We start from the raw sequence: 14866 nt of genomic DNA on the forward strand, positions 1-14866 counted from the left end.
TGGACTCAACCCTCTACTCGACTTCACCGACACAGGCTATCTTCAATTACTCGTTCAAACCAGGTCCAACCGTTCCAGTCTCTCCTCAACCTCCTGAGAAGCCCCCGATCCCTCGAGCATCATGAATCCAGAGTGGTAAGTCATCTCAACTGCCAGCAATCGATCATCCTTTCCACTACAATGTAATGGAGTATGGGCTTTCGCTAACTGTCTGTAGAGTCAAATCTTTGAAACCCCGTCCTCCGAAGCCATCTGCCTCCTCTGTCATGGATATTAATATTGTCCCACAGATACGATTACCTCTTCAAGCTCTTGCTTATTGGAGACTCTGGTGTCGGAAAGTCATGCCTGCTCTTGCGATTCGCCGATGACACGTACACCGAATCCTACATCTCTACCATCGGTGTCGATTTCGTACGTTGTCGCCGTTCCCGGACTGCTGTCCAGAGATTCTGGGTTGGGAGCAGTGGGAGGCTGACGCAGGTCTAGAAAATCCGAACCATCGAACTCGATGGAAAGACTGTCAAGCTCCAGATTGTAGGGCAAAATTCCACTCAATCCCTTCACTATGTTATCTGACATCCGAACAGTGGGATACTGCCGGTCAAGAACGATTCCGAACCATTACCTCCTCCTATTACCGAGGCGCTCACGGTATCTGTGTGGTCTACGATGTGACAGATATGGACTCGTTCAACAACGTCAAGCAATGGCTACAAGAAATCGACCGCTATGCTACTGAAGGAGTCAACAAGCTACTCGTCGGCAACAAGAGCGATATGTCGGATAAGAAGGTGGTCGAGTACACCATGGCAAAGGTCAGTGTCGCCTGCCCGGATGAGCAGGCAAGGATGCAGCAATACTCATTGTGCAATAGGAATTTGCCGATAGCTTGGGAATCCCTTTCCTCGAGACCTCCGCAAAGAATGCATCCAACGTTGAACAAGCGTTTTTGACCATGGCCCGGCAGATCAAGGAGCGCATGGGAACCACCACCGTCAACAACAAGCCCACGGTTCAAGTTGGACAAGGCCAAGGTGTGCAGTCAGGTGCTGCTGGTGGTTGCTGCTAAATTCGCCACAACCGCCCCGTCAACGACATACGGTACAAGGGAACCGCGCAAGAGAGAGTCGATCGTGGATGCAGGAAAGGTATTGGCCCACGCTTGAGCAACAGGCAGTCAAAGCGCAAACGGAGAGATTCCTGTTTCCCAACGTACAGAATTTTGTGCTCACATGGATTTTTGGAAGGCGTTGGGGCGCAAGATCGGCGAAAGATTCAATCCAATGTCTAGACTTTCTGCTTCAGACAGCCATCCACGTTTGCACACGAGCGAGGAACCTCCTTTTTGTTGTTGGAAGGGTTTTGAGGGGAACCTGTCTCCGGCTTTGGCAGGCTAATGATGAAATGTTTGTCAGCGGAGCTGGATGTGGACGTCGATGGGACTTGCTCCGAGAAGGAAACGGCGTTTGTTGTCTACAAGAACGCCCTTCCTGATCTAGTCAGAGCTCCATCGAATTCACGTGTTGAACTATTGGATTTCTCATGCTTTCTGTTTGCTTCATTGTCCTGCATGGCTTAACCTGTTTGATGACTTCCCCACAAATCTCCTATGTTTGCACCATGTGTGTTCGAATTTGCACTCGGCTGTCTGATTGCTGACATACTTGATAGTGTATGTCAAGCCACGGAGCGGGCTCCACACTCCCTTGAATGTGGCCGGAGTGAGAAGCCCCAGTCGCCACACCGTGGCTTTATACGCCTCCCCGAAAGCCACGGTTCATGGGTGCCTCTGTGATTCTGGCTTCCCATCCGATAAGCATCAGACCTCCGACATCCAGGGTCAGCAGAATCGTAGAAGACAATGGACCAGAGCAGAAGGAATGTAGACAGGCCATGGGGAAGGTTCCGGGGGACATGTGAAGCCATCTCCCAGAAGACTTTTGGGGGGCATAGGCGAAAAGGGCTGCTATCGGCTTTCAGACACGTCTCAGCATGGCTGGTGCTCGCGGGGATGGGCATGTGAGGCTGTCTTCCAGGAGATTTTGCGGGCGGCATAGGCGAAATCGCCTGCTATCAGCCTTCACACAAGTCTCAGCATGGCTGATGCTCGCTGGCATGTGCTCGCTGGCCATGATGGGTGCCATGAAGCTTTAAAAGGGTCGTCCTTCCGATCAACCAACCTCACTTTCTATCCAACAACAGACACCAATGCGACAACTGCTTTCTCTTGTCCTGGGACCACGATCACAAACTCCACCCTCACAGCGACCATGGCATACACCACCGTCAGTCCGATACCCACCAGCTTCACCGATGGAGGACTACCCTGCATGTCCCTTTCCTGCCCTGGTTCTTCAAGCATGTATCCTGATATATCAGGCTGCACGGTGATCGTAAGCACGGTTGAGTGTCCGGTCGCAACCTCGACAACAGTCGCGCCAGGAACAGCACCGAGTTCGTTTTCATTTCCTCAAACAAACGACACGAGATGGACGCGTGGACCGCTTCCCGGGCAAGTCAGTCGTTCGCGGCACCTTTCTAACGACTCCTCAGTCACTTCAAATCCAACTTCCGTCACCCTCTGGCCCACGGTCAGCTGCGCTGCGATCAATACGACATCCTTGCCTATATTATTCTCTCCGACCGTCCCTTGTCGCGTGACGGTAGAACCGGGAGTGACAATATATGAATCACCGACGTCAAGCGCAGATGCTGTTCAAACATCGAGCTCAGACAACACCACCACATCTGTAAGTAGCTCCTTTTTTTTCTCTCCTCGTTGAACATCTCCTCTTTGAGTGCCTACTGCAAGAATACGTTAGGGGCAAATTTATACTCCTTCTGCGCCCACAAAACAACCTTTGAGACGATTTTCGAGAGAGAAGAGAAGGCTAGACATTATCGAGACAGAGACAATCTCGAACAGAACCACCTGGGACACCAAGCGCAGGCATCCAAAGTCTGGAATTCGGTGTGGCCGCCCACAATTCCCATTGCTGACCAGCTCCATACTAGTCTGCAAGCTCTGTGTCGACCCCGGCTACTGGCCAAGTTGAACCGTACACGTTCTCATCATTCTCGTCCTTCAACTTCACCGGAACAATCACGTTCTTGTCTTCCAACTTAACAGGGACAGTTACAATTTTGTCTCCACCGTCTGCATCTTCAGCCTCCCAGCCGTCAACCATGACTACGAGCATCAACACCAGGACGAGCGGCAGCACCAGAACCAGCAGCAGTGTTACTTGGACTTCGACTGCGTGCGTTGCTTTTGGAATCCCTGACCCTGTCGCATGTCCGGGTGGCGTACTGGACCCTTCTGAGACTGGCGGAGCGGCAAGCACTACAACTTCCACTCCCTCTACCTCAATAGCCACGAGTGTCGTCAATCCGATTGAGCCTGCTACTTCGCCTTCAGTATCCTCTTCGTCTCCTCCGACTACGTCAAGCACAACAGTTACAACATTGTCTGCTTCATCGATTGCTGTCTCGCCAGCCCTGACTTCAGCTCCCTCTTCGACTCCTTCTTCACCTACGAATACAACGACACCAGAGCCATCGGTCAGTCATCCCCACGAAAGGGGTCAGGCGCACAGACACGCCATGATTGCTGTGCCACTCACTGTCGGCACCCTCATTATCTTTCTATTGGCAATCTTGCTTTGGCGACGCTGTCACCCCTCATCATTCCACAAAATCCTCGATTCGATCCCGGGCCTTGGCTTCTTTGCCCGATGGCGCAAGACACGAGAAAAGAATAAACAGACTCGCGCCATGCGCTTGGGGATCTTGACTGGAGATGGTCGTGCAGTTGATGGATTAGGGTCACCCGCAAGCGATACATATGCTCGACATCTGAGGAAGTTTCAGGAGGATACTGTGCGTGGCGGCACGCCACAAAGGAGCAGAGAGAGCTGGGAGGAAAGGTGGTACGCTATGGGCACATGACTTGTACATATGATCCTAATAGGTTTCGACTTTATAGGGGGTCTTCCTGGGTGACAACAGAGGGTCTTTTTCTAGTTACATCAGAGGCACTCCTCTCATACAGTGTGTCTTCTTTGTCTTTGTTGGCAGCGGTAGGTGCTTGCTCTTCAACTGTACAAACGACCACTATCTAGAATGGCGCCCACCTGGCGCGCGACAATGATGTTTGTAGAGAATGAAGACGGCTACCGACAGGTGCACAGTGTCATATACTCAGCGTTTGCAAGCGCATTGATGTAGTGTTTGCACCTGGCACCTGCCTCACCTTCATTCCTTGGATCAATAAAACGCTGTGTATTGTTTCACTACGACATTCTCCTGCCTCCTATTTATCTGTGTCAGCTACCACGGCCTCCAGAGAGACACCAAACTCCTCCTCACCAGTTTCTACCGAAAATGGACACACCCTCAATGGCTCCATCAGCGTCATATTGGGCCCGACTGCCTCTTGAGATCAAAGCGAATATCATGGGGCAACTTTCACGAGCAGACCTGAAGTCTTGCCGTCTACTGGACAAGTGTACAAGCATGGCAGCCACTCGTGCTCTCTTCCAAACTCTCTGTCTTTCACCAAGTATGAACAGCGTCGCCCGCTTGTCCAATGTCGCAGAGCGGCCCGACCTCGCCAGTCAAGTGCGTACACTACGCATCCACCGGCACTATCTGAAGGCTGTGTCCTTCGACGAATACATCAGAAGCGACCATTTGGCAGAGAGTCTCCAGCAGCTACCTCCTCTCGACGCGGCTTCCCATGCTCTTGAACTTTCGCGGGCATTCAAGGACGAGCTAGACGCCCAGCTGCGTTTCAAAACCGAAGGTCCTCCATTGCTCTCCCAGGCACTGAAGAAATTCCCGCGGCTACAATGCTTCGTGCACTGCGGCACAACCACTCAGACCGTGGAGGGAGATTATCTCCTCGACAAAGACTCCGACTTGGTGAGAAGGACAGGTGTAAGAATTCTGGACGGCGAAAAACACTATCTGCTTATGAACTCAACCTTGCAGAAGTGTCGGGGTCTGAAACCTGCATCCGTTGACTGGTCATCCTTCTACTGGTGGGAGTTCCATACCTGCATGGGAATTCCTCACGCAAAGGCGCTTCTCGAGAGAGTCACCCACTTTAAGCTGACATTCGAAGTCAAGAGTTTCGCTCGGGAACCATGCCCTCTGAAGCCGACCAGCGGTCATTGGAGGCAAAACCTAACCAATGCCCTGGCGCGACTGGTAGAATACCTGTCTGCGGTCGGACACCTGTGGCTCGGGTTCGACGAAATGGATGTAGGATATCCTTTGGTAGACGGGCCCCAGTATATTCGCAGCCATGCAGTGAGAAGGATGACGAGCTTGCTGCTCAATGCTCCAAATCCCGCGGCTCCTTTGCCCAGGTTAACTAGTCTCACACTGGAAAATACTGCGGTCCGGTTGGGAGAATTATGCGGTTTCATTGTACGACACTCAGGGCAGCTTAGGTCACTTACCATCGTCAACATGCGCCTGCACGAAGCTGGCATGGCCATTCGAGGAGTTTTGGCTACAGTGATGAAGTTGATCTCGTTCCTCCACACAGAGACTCAGCTGGACCAGTTTGTTTTACAAGGCACGTTTCAGGGTCTACACGCCCAATTGTTGTGCTGCCCGCAAGGGAAGGGCAGCATCTTACATGACCTTCAGGAATATGTCTGTCACCGCGGCGAGTTCCCCTTCTGCAGTATCGAAACGTCCTGGGAGTGTGCGACGCCGGTGGCAGACAACGTAACCATTCCTGATCCACGCAATTGCAGGGCCAATATCACCATTGGGAGCGATGCCTCGTGGTATTTCGAGGCATCAGACGCCCTGGACCACCAATGAGGTCCTTGACGGTCAGACGTGAGATGAGACGTGAGATAAAATGCAGGACGATGAATGATCTGCTGGGAGGGAACAAGGCTGGTCATGGGTCATGCAGGTTGAGCGAGTGCCAGATGTGTTATTGGGAAACTCCGACAGTGAATACATACCCATGTATCTACTAATAGGAGAGTTCGGGACAAGCCGCATAACATGAACCTACAGCGATACTTGAATTCGCACACGCACCCGCAGCCGCCTCACTGTGTTCAAGAAGCCATGCGTCTTCAAAATAGATAAGCGTTTTCTCCATGGAGGGCCAAGGCATTTTCTTTTATTCCGCCGACCACCGGGCTGGCTCAACTAGATCGCCGGTCTGAGATCATCACCCTTAGCCCTGAATGTGAAAAGAAAACCATACCTTGAGATCAAGTTGATAATCTGCCCGAAGCTTTCTGTAGTTTTACAAAAGTCCCCAAATTTCCCCGCCAAAACTGCTCTCGAACATGGCCCAATACCTTATGCCTTGTATCTGGCCTGTCCTGGCCTGCCCTACATTGCGATGCGCCCCATTCGTCTTGCATCTCAGTCCTCGAAGCCTTGTCCGAGAATAACTCGATCATCCAAACAACCCATCATACTCGCCCGGCCTCTTGCTGCGACTCATAAAGACGTCGAGGTCTTTCTCATAGACCTCCGCCTCGTCGCCCTGGCTGCCGTTCAGGAACGAGTGCCATTTGACTTCGCCGCCTTCGACCATGATTGGCGTGGCGTAGGGCGCCCGATCGGGGCCCAGGTAGTCCCATAACCGGCCCTGAGAGACACGAACGAGTCAGTGACGAAAGGAGAGGGGAGGGGAACACGACAGGTTGTAATTTTCCCGGATTTCAATGGGTCGGTGATTTTAGGGAAAAAGCTGGAGCGGGAGCGCAGGAAGAATTAAAAACAAAACACCTCTCCAGGTCAAAAGGAGATGGCGCAGGAAAGACGAAAACAGAGAGTGAGTGAGACCGAAACAAAAAACGACCGACACCACGAGACCCCGTGTAGGGCGTTCGTTCGTTCCGTTCGTGCTTTCCATTCCTCCCTTCGTTTCGTAAAACTTTAAACGTACCAATTGCCCCCACAGCCTCGCGTTAACCTCCTTACTCAACAGCATGGTCTCCGGGTCAAAGTACGGCAAGGTGGGCAGGTTGTGCGTTTTCTTGGCCTGCATGCTCAGATTCGTCCACTGCGTCTCGCACCACAGCTTTCGGCGGTAGTCGTTGCGGTTCGCTTCCTCCTGGGATCCGCCCGACCTGTTGTTGCTGGGCCGCGACGCCGAGGCGATGATGTCCCCCGCAGACTTCCTCGCCGTGGTGGTGGTGGTTGACATGGTTGGTCCTCGAGGTCGGGGGCTGGCTGGGGCTTCGGGTTCGGGTTCTTCGCGCTGTTGGTTTTTTTTTCCACGGAGTTCCAGGAGCGGCTGTCCTTGGGGGAGATTCTGTACCAGGCTATTTTACGATTGACTTGGCAAGAAGAAAGGTTTGCTGGATTGGAGGAGGAGGAAGAGATATTCGTACATATGGGATTCGAGGGAAGTGATATAAAAGGTGGTCACGGGATGGTCGGGAGGCTCGGGTAATTCTGCGCTATTTTTCCGATATGCCGCACACGATTCTTGCACACCTACATTCGTTGACAGGAGTTGGCGGAAATGAAACACTCGGTTCTCGACGATACTTGATTCTCTCAGCTATCAGTGTTCTGCAGCTAAAGTAACAGGATGTGATGGTATGGGAACCAGCCAAAGCTGGCACTAAAGTACACAAAGTACAGGAGGAAACCTACCCGCCATTGTCCCTTGAACAACCCTCGCTATCACATCGCTGACACAAGCTTCATCACATCATTGCATTTCATGTTTGACCCTTTCATCAGCTATCAGAACCAGCTCGCAAATCACTCCTCTCTTTCGGATTTGTCCTATGTAGAAGCTCCTAGTTCATCACAAGCACATCGCTTTCACTTTCGTTTCATCTTCATGCATCTCGTAGCTGCGCCTGGCAGTCATCTTTCTTTGAAGGATAGTTTCCAAGACATGGTTGCAGGTTGTCTGGATACCCAAATAAGAGCCGCCTGGGCAGAAGGGTTATATTCACCTATAACCATCCGTTACAGCCGATCTCTTCCATTTCTGCGGCCATGATTGTGCGCATGGCGTTTGTGTTTGTTGTTTGTCGGACTGGCACCATCTGTCAAGGTAACAGTCACGAATTCTTCAATCAGGATCAGATTCACCATAACACCGTTGCTCATGTAGCTGGTTGTGGTTGTGAACTGGCTGTTGGATGTGCTTGGCGTTGCCAACGGGGTGACAGCGGGCGAAGACATCGACATGATAGCCGTAGATCCAGGAGTTTGTCCTCCTGGAGCTGACATGATGGTGTTTGCGACAGATGGTGAAGAAGTGCTGGTCGGTGCTGGAGCCCCAGGTATTGGTCCAATCGTAGCAGGCGCAGGTCCGGCCTGAACTTGCACATTGCCGGGTAGTTGTTGGACGAAGTTGATCTGCTCGGATTGAAGAACCTCAGGCACTTCCATCTGGCATTGTGTACCAACATCCGGATTTTGGACTTTGAAGATTGGACAGTCTTCCTGGTTGCCCGCAGCACCGATCGGAAGATTGCAGACAGGGTCGTTGATGGCACTTTGTAATACCCCTTCTTCCCAGGCGCACAGGAAATCTCCATGATAGCCGTACCCAGTAGGGTCACCATTGGCAAATGTAAACTCCCCGTCAGTGCCGTTGAAAAGATTGGTTTGATAGATTGTCTCGTAGAACAAGGTGGGTATTTTTACTGGATATCCCTCTGGACATATCCCATTTTGGATTTGGTCTGGGTACGCGACATGAGTTGTGTGATTTGCGCTATCCAAATCCACTCCATTCCAACAAGAGGGAAACATAACCTCTGCGCGAATTCCGTCGGCGCAGGTGGCATCGAGGAAAGTCTTGTTACGGAGATAGTGGTATTCTCGGGCACCTTCCGGTGGAAGATTATAATTGAGACAGTTGAAGCCGAGAGCTTTCTCCATCAGCGCTTGTTGGGTTGTGTCACTGCCATTCCAGAGGGACGACGGCGGATCTGGAACTGGACCATAAAAGGCGCGCTTCAAAGAGTTTCCAGCGATCATGCGGAAGTTCTGAGGGAATGCGACCACAGGTGTTGTATCGACCGGAGATGGCTCAGTGAAATAATACCTATGGGCTGTTAGCGCGTCAAACAGGCTTTGAGGAGAACCGTTTCTTACACAGTCAATCCGCCTTCAGTGGGGACCATTTCGAATGTGCCGTTTGCATGTTGGAAGTACATGAGTGGACTCCAGTAAACGGAATGGTCTTGGAGAATGGAGCAGCTGGTACAGTTGGAAGCCAACAGGTCGTCGAGGGTAGGATCAAGCCCCATATCTGTAGCAACGCGTCAGTACATTTCTTGGGTGATTCACGGCACTCTCAACTCACTGGAAGCACCAAACATAACGTGAAGGTGTTGGGAAGGACTACCAGGGGCCATGATCGGGTCGACACGACCATTTCCCAATGTGCCATGGCAGAGATGACGGAAGAAGGCGTGAGTCGGGGAGACCAGGAGGAAGAGCAGCGCGAGGAGAATCATGCGTGGCGCAAGGCCGACGGCTGGCGCTTTGAGCTTCACTCTAGTGGTCGCCATGGCGATGACGGTAAGGGTCGGTAGGATAGGCGGTAGGATGGGCGTGAGAGAACGGTAGGAGGTCGCGGTAAGTCTTTGATTGAATTGGTTGAAGAACGTGAGGTCGGCTGGAAGGATGGAAGGTAGAGGAGTAATGAACGAGTCGCGTAAGGAAGGGAAAATAACGATGGACTGATGGATAATAAGGAGCGTGGGATGCCGGTAGACAAACGGCAAAGTGAGATTGTTGAGATGAAAGAATGGACGCGAAAGGCGAAACTGAGGTGGATGATAGAGAGTCGAACGTCGCAGTTAGCGATCATTTGTAGTCGAGAAGAAGGCGCACCCGCTGACTTACCACTGTGACTTGCTGGGTGAGGCATACGCTTTGCTTGTTGGTTCTTCGCAGCTGACCTTGGCTTCACCTCACTTCACTGTCGACCCTCCCGCACTCGACTGAGAGACGCTTCCTGCCGATTCCTTCTATCACTCTTGGCGACCGCTGCTAAACCGACCTGCGGTGCCAACGTCGATTCTGCCACCCGCACTCCCCTCCTCGATCGTCTGGGTCAGCTGGCAAGCCCGCTCCTAGTGACACTTGATCTCCCGTCGTCGACTTGGTCAGCCGCTTCTCATCCTTACAAACAGGCCATCATCACAGACGATACAAGGTTGTAAAGAGCCAGGAACGACTGTCAGTGGCAATCAACTGTTCTCGGGCTTGAAGGAGAGAGAGAGATTGCTTCAGTCAGCCAGCTGCGATGCCTGTTCAAAGGTACGTGTCTCAATAGCTCTCTGAAAGCACAAGCCGTCAGTATTTCAAGGAGAGGACATGGATATGCAAGACGCACACCCACACAACAGGAGGCAATGCGCAATAAATCCACAAAGACAACAAAACTGCAATGAACACAATAAGACCATGGTCGACAAAGACCGCTTCACCAATCTCCTCTGCTCATCTTACAGATGTGGTCATTCGTTTGCACCTGTCTCCATTTGGTCCATCCCAGTCGCTTAGGAGGCCCAATCTGAAGGTCTGCAGCTGTGGCAGAACCATGGCTCAGTGCCCAGCTGAAATCCCAATTCCTGCTGGCTGCCTTCCTTCTCCTGCATGAGCGGCAATGCAAAGGTAATGCAAGAGAAGGTCCAGCCGATCATGCTTCATCTACTGTTCATCTCTTTGTTGTTGCACGTGTGGCATGGCATTTCTTTGTCATCGTTGCTGCACGCTGCCGGATGCTAATCTCCGCCGAGGTGCCCTACCCTGGTTGGAGATGGAAAATGCAACTTCGATTGGGAGGAGCAGGATCAACCCATCTCCAGCGTCAATCAAGATGCTCCCTTGACATGCCACGGCTAGCCGGAATGTACGCGTGTGAACAAAATGAGACCATCCCTTGCGTCACCCTTCAGTAACGTTCAAGTGTGAGCTCTTGTTATCAACTACTCTCCAGAGCCCCGAGTGGTAGGCCGATCGACTGCACAAACGACTGCGTGCGGAAGTTCCGCCATTGATACGGCATTTGCATGAGAGGTGGTGGAGTGGGAAAGAAGGAGAAACAAACGTAGTGGCAAAAAGATTCCCTAAGAAGATGACGATGTTTATGGCCGGCGAACGGCGCTAAATTGGGTGAAGATGGTGCGTTCAGTTAGGACGAGATAGGGGTTGTCGGCGGAGCCCAGAAGCTGGTACTGCTGGTTTTCTGCCAGGGTTGTTCTCTTCGAGAATCCTGTGTCCTACAAACAAACCGAAGAATAAGGAAAATCCAGGATCGGGACCGCAGCACACAACACGCACTAAAACGTCGACGGATCTCTGGGATGATCCAATCGAAGGACTTCCGCAAAGTCTGCACTTGGCGTACCGACAATCCTCGCTGTTAGCCGCTTATAGGCGAGCTGCCTAAAGCTTTCCCCTGTGAGGGTCAACCAGGGGTTTGGAGTGCTTAGCGCATGCCTTACGGGCTCTGGACATCCAAAAGAATTTTTTAGGGCACAGAAAACCGGGGATGCTGTAAAATTTGTAAGAGGTGATGGTTAAAGAGACAGAATCCGTGAAATATGGATATGACGGCCATGACCACAGCCGGTAAGTCTAGTGGCCATCACCTCTGCGGGCTTGTCTAACCATTTATAGAGAGGGATGGTGAAATGGCCCTGACGCGAAGTATGTGATGCAGATTTTGATTCTCCCTCCAGGGCTGATTTGTCTCTAGTGATGAGCAATATGTCTTCGTGTCATGTTCCCGAGGCTCGGGTTCTGATCATCATGACCGGAGGCACTATCTCCATGCAAAGATCTCCCAACGGTCTTATTCCAGCCCGAAACTTCCTGGAAAGGTGCATGGCACCCCGGCCGGAATTCAACGATGGAGAGACCCATGATCCCATCTCCGTGAGGTTTCACGACGGGCCCGAAGGACTGGGCGACTTCCAGAGTCTGCGGACGCCAACAAGCGTGTACGGGAAACGTGTCAGGGAAGTTAGCCATCTCCAAAATCCCAGAGCCTCGTTGCAGAACGCATCGAAATTCTCCTTGATGACAAGAGGAAGACAAAGTTATCGCTAATACTCTCACAGATATGCCGTATTGGAGTTCGAACCCCTTCTTGACTCGTCATCCATAGACAGCAAGGGATGGGAGGAGATTGCGCAAGCGATATTTCGCAACTACAAGTTGTTCGATGGCTTTGTCATTCTTCACGGCACCGATAGTCTTGCATACACCTGTTCAGCTCTCAGTTTCATGTTGCAGAACTTGGGCAAGCCTGTCATACTTACTGGTAAGTTGGGTTACAAGCGATCTTGCTGTGAGACGGAAATTGTGCTCTAGGACCACCGTCTGACACGGCTCTCTTGAGGTGTTAGCGGTGGTGGTCTCTACAGCCTGCGGACAAGTCAGCGTTGGCATAGATCAATGTTTTGAGAACACAGCATTAGGAAAAAAACATGTGCGGACGAAGCTGACCTTTTTTTGTTCTGAAGGATCCCAGGTGCCCTTCTCCGAGCGCAAAAATGATGCCCTCGAGAACCTTCTCGACTCTCTCGACATTGCCGGGCACTTCATGATTCCCGAGGTTTGTCTCTGCTTCAACTCGACCCTGTTTCGGGGCAACCGAACCACAAAGGTATCAGCAAGCGCGTTTGATGCGTTTGCATCTCCGAACTTTCCTCCATTGGCCAAAATCACTGCCGTAGGTACCCACGTTGAATGGAACTCGGTCAGAAGGTCGACTTCCCTCGAAGCTTTCAGCATTCAATCAGACCTTGAGATACACCATGTGGCCTGTTTGCGCATTTTCCCAGGCATCAAACCAAAAATGGTAGAAGCTGTTCTGCGAACCGAGGGTCTTCGTGGTCTTGTCCTGGAGACGTTTGGTGCGGGCAATGCACCCAGTGGACACGACAACAAACTGACACAAGTCATCTCTGACGCTGTTCAACGTGGCATCGTGATTGTGAACGTCACTCAATGTCTGACTGGCAGTGTCAACCCGCTTTATGCACCTGGAATGGTCCTTGGCCGGGCTGGCGTTGTTGCAGGAGGAGATATGACAAGTGAAGCAGCATTGACCAAACTGTCTTACCTTCTAGCCCTTCCTGGAGCATCGCCTGAATCGGTGGCCAAAGACATGGCAACGTCAATTCGTGGTGAACTTTCGGAGCAAGCGGGTACAATTTTCAAACACCCTACGGGCGAATTATCATCCCCCGTCACTCAGCTTACAGCCATTGCATATGCGATTGCCAGTGGAGATATTGAGAAGGTAAAGGACCTGCTTCGAAACGACAATCAACTGATCAACCGGGCCGACTACTCCGGAAACACGCCCGTTCACCTTGCGGCAACTGGGCCTAACGTTGCAATTCTTAGACATCTTCTATCGCTGGGTGCTTCGTAAGTTGAGAACAAGTCATCGCCGGCTGATATAGTCCACACCGATACAGGCTAACAACCCTTTTCCAGAGTACACATCCGCAACCACACCGGATCAGGCAGGACACCTCTTTTCCTGGCCGCCAATGCTGGTTTATTGCCGCACGTAATGCTTTTGAGAAAGGCAGGCGGACATCTCCACGCCGAAGAATTGGAGACGGCCAGACTCCACGCGAGCCAACGACCAGAGGTCTGGAAACAGGCGGGCCTGGAAGTATCCTAGAGGACCTGGAGACGGCGAGTTTCAAAGGGGCATACAAGGGCCATCCTCAGGCCCTAGCGCAACTTTGCCAGCCGCCAGCCGTTTTGGCACATGGCTTCTAAAAGAACCCCCGTGTCGGTGTGCATGGTTGGTCGCCTATTGGATGCTACCGGGTGCTAAGGTCACCAAGCCCGAAGTTCCCTCTGGGTAGCATTGCCAGATCAACGGGAAAATACTGCTGGCATTCATGCCTCGTGGCAGTACGAGACGCTACTCCTTGCATTCGCTAAACGGGAGATGGCCAGCCATGAGCACACCAAGCAACCCAATTGTGTGATTTCGAGGGCTCACGACATTGCTTGATGGGCTTGCGAAAGTCCAACTTGATGGGGCCGCGGAGGTGCCCGGGGTCGAGATTGACAAGTCTAAACCTTGGTCACCCCTCAACGGCGGCTTATGTTGTCCTCAAAGCTGGAACGGGATTGGGACACTTGGAACCAAACAGTCATACCTACCACACCCACCGACTGCCTGCTTCATCCGAATGACATGGTCACTAAGTGTACATCGGATGAGGGCGCCACTGACGGAAACCTCGACCACTATTATCGAACCAGACGATCCGGAACCCAGCGAGCCAGGTTGTGACAGTGGCACACCAGGTGGCCCTTGACCATGTTGGTTGCCACATTCTCCCCGCCTTTTCCAAAACCTGGCTGCGCCCCCCGCATTTCATTTGCCAGATGTGCCTGACCATATGGCGGAAGTCGGCTCTTAAGTCCTCGTCACCTCATGCGGCGTCTTTGTGCTACCCCCCAACAAATTGGATCTATTTCAACGGGAAATGATGGATTCGGGTTGTTATTCCTGAAGGGCGGGCACTCAGGTCCGTCCTAATGTCGTGCTCAGCATGGACCCAGCACCCCGCTGTACATTTCACTCTGGTTACGTAAAGGATAAGCTGCATCAGGTTTGGCGGTGATAGACCTTTTCACACAGGTCGCAGAATTTGCGCACCAAAGGGTCCTCGAATAATGGGACCGAATTGACGCACGAAGTTCCTGTGACTCTCCTGCCCATTATGGCAGAATGGCTTTTTCGGGTTGTTCTCTAATCGTATGATACCGAAAACCATTCTGAAAAGTTGGGGGGGTCCATTCTTACCTTTTCTATTCTATCAAAAACGCTGTTGGCAACGCAGATTCTTCCCGA

The 14866-nt window shown here is 51.9% G+C and overlaps 5 protein-coding genes across 5 annotated transcripts; 3 read left to right on the top strand and 2 right to left on the bottom strand.

Annotated features, from left to right (window-relative positions):
- Positions 1-121: 121 nt before the first annotated feature.
- Positions 122-1072, top strand: Z520_05068 (GTP-binding protein ypt1; the record flags this gene model as incomplete). Its single annotated transcript, XM_016775572.1, has 5 exons — positions 122-135; positions 249-414; positions 490-537; positions 591-818; positions 878-1072. 5 exons carry the CDS (start codon positions 122-124, stop codon positions 1070-1072), a joined length of 651 nt encoding a protein of 216 aa, XP_016633615.1.
- A 3446-nt stretch (positions 1073-4518) lies between these two features.
- On the top strand, positions 4519-5841 carry Z520_05069 (uncharacterized protein; the record flags this gene model as incomplete). Its single annotated transcript, XM_016775573.1, has 1 exon — positions 4519-5841. One exon carries the CDS (start codon positions 4519-4521, stop codon positions 5839-5841), a length of 1323 nt encoding a protein of 440 aa, XP_016633616.1.
- Positions 5842-6439: 598 nt separating this feature from the next.
- On the bottom strand, positions 6440-7195 carry Z520_05070 (uncharacterized protein; the record flags this gene model as incomplete). The annotated part of the gene is made up of 2 exons (XM_016775574.1): positions 6440-6634; positions 6935-7195. The coding sequence occupies 2 exons, from the start codon at positions 7193-7195 to the stop codon at positions 6440-6442; spliced, it is 456 nt and encodes a 151-aa protein (XP_016633617.1).
- A 779-nt stretch (positions 7196-7974) lies between these two features.
- Z520_05071 (uncharacterized protein) lies at positions 7975-9533 on the bottom strand (the record flags this gene model as incomplete). Its single annotated transcript, XM_016775575.1, has 3 exons — positions 7975-9064; positions 9115-9271; positions 9326-9533. The coding sequence occupies 3 exons, from the start codon at positions 9531-9533 to the stop codon at positions 7975-7977; spliced, it is 1455 nt and encodes a 484-aa protein (XP_016633618.1).
- Positions 9534-11576: 2043 nt separating this feature from the next.
- Positions 11577-13675, top strand: Z520_05072 (uncharacterized protein; the record flags this gene model as incomplete). The annotated part of the gene is made up of 6 exons (XM_016775576.1): positions 11577-11604; positions 11653-11682; positions 11732-11975; positions 12096-12298; positions 12501-13413; positions 13483-13675. The coding sequence occupies 6 exons, from the start codon at positions 11577-11579 to the stop codon at positions 13673-13675; spliced, it is 1611 nt and encodes a 536-aa protein (XP_016633619.1).
- Positions 13676-14866: the final 1191 nt, after the last annotated feature.

The sequence above is a fragment of the Fonsecaea multimorphosa genome (genome assembly GCF_000836435.1).
Source record: "Fonsecaea multimorphosa CBS 102226 unplaced genomic scaffold supercont1.8, whole genome shotgun sequence".
Taxonomy (NCBI): Eukaryota; Fungi; Ascomycota; class Eurotiomycetes; order Chaetothyriales; family Herpotrichiellaceae; genus Fonsecaea; species Fonsecaea multimorphosa.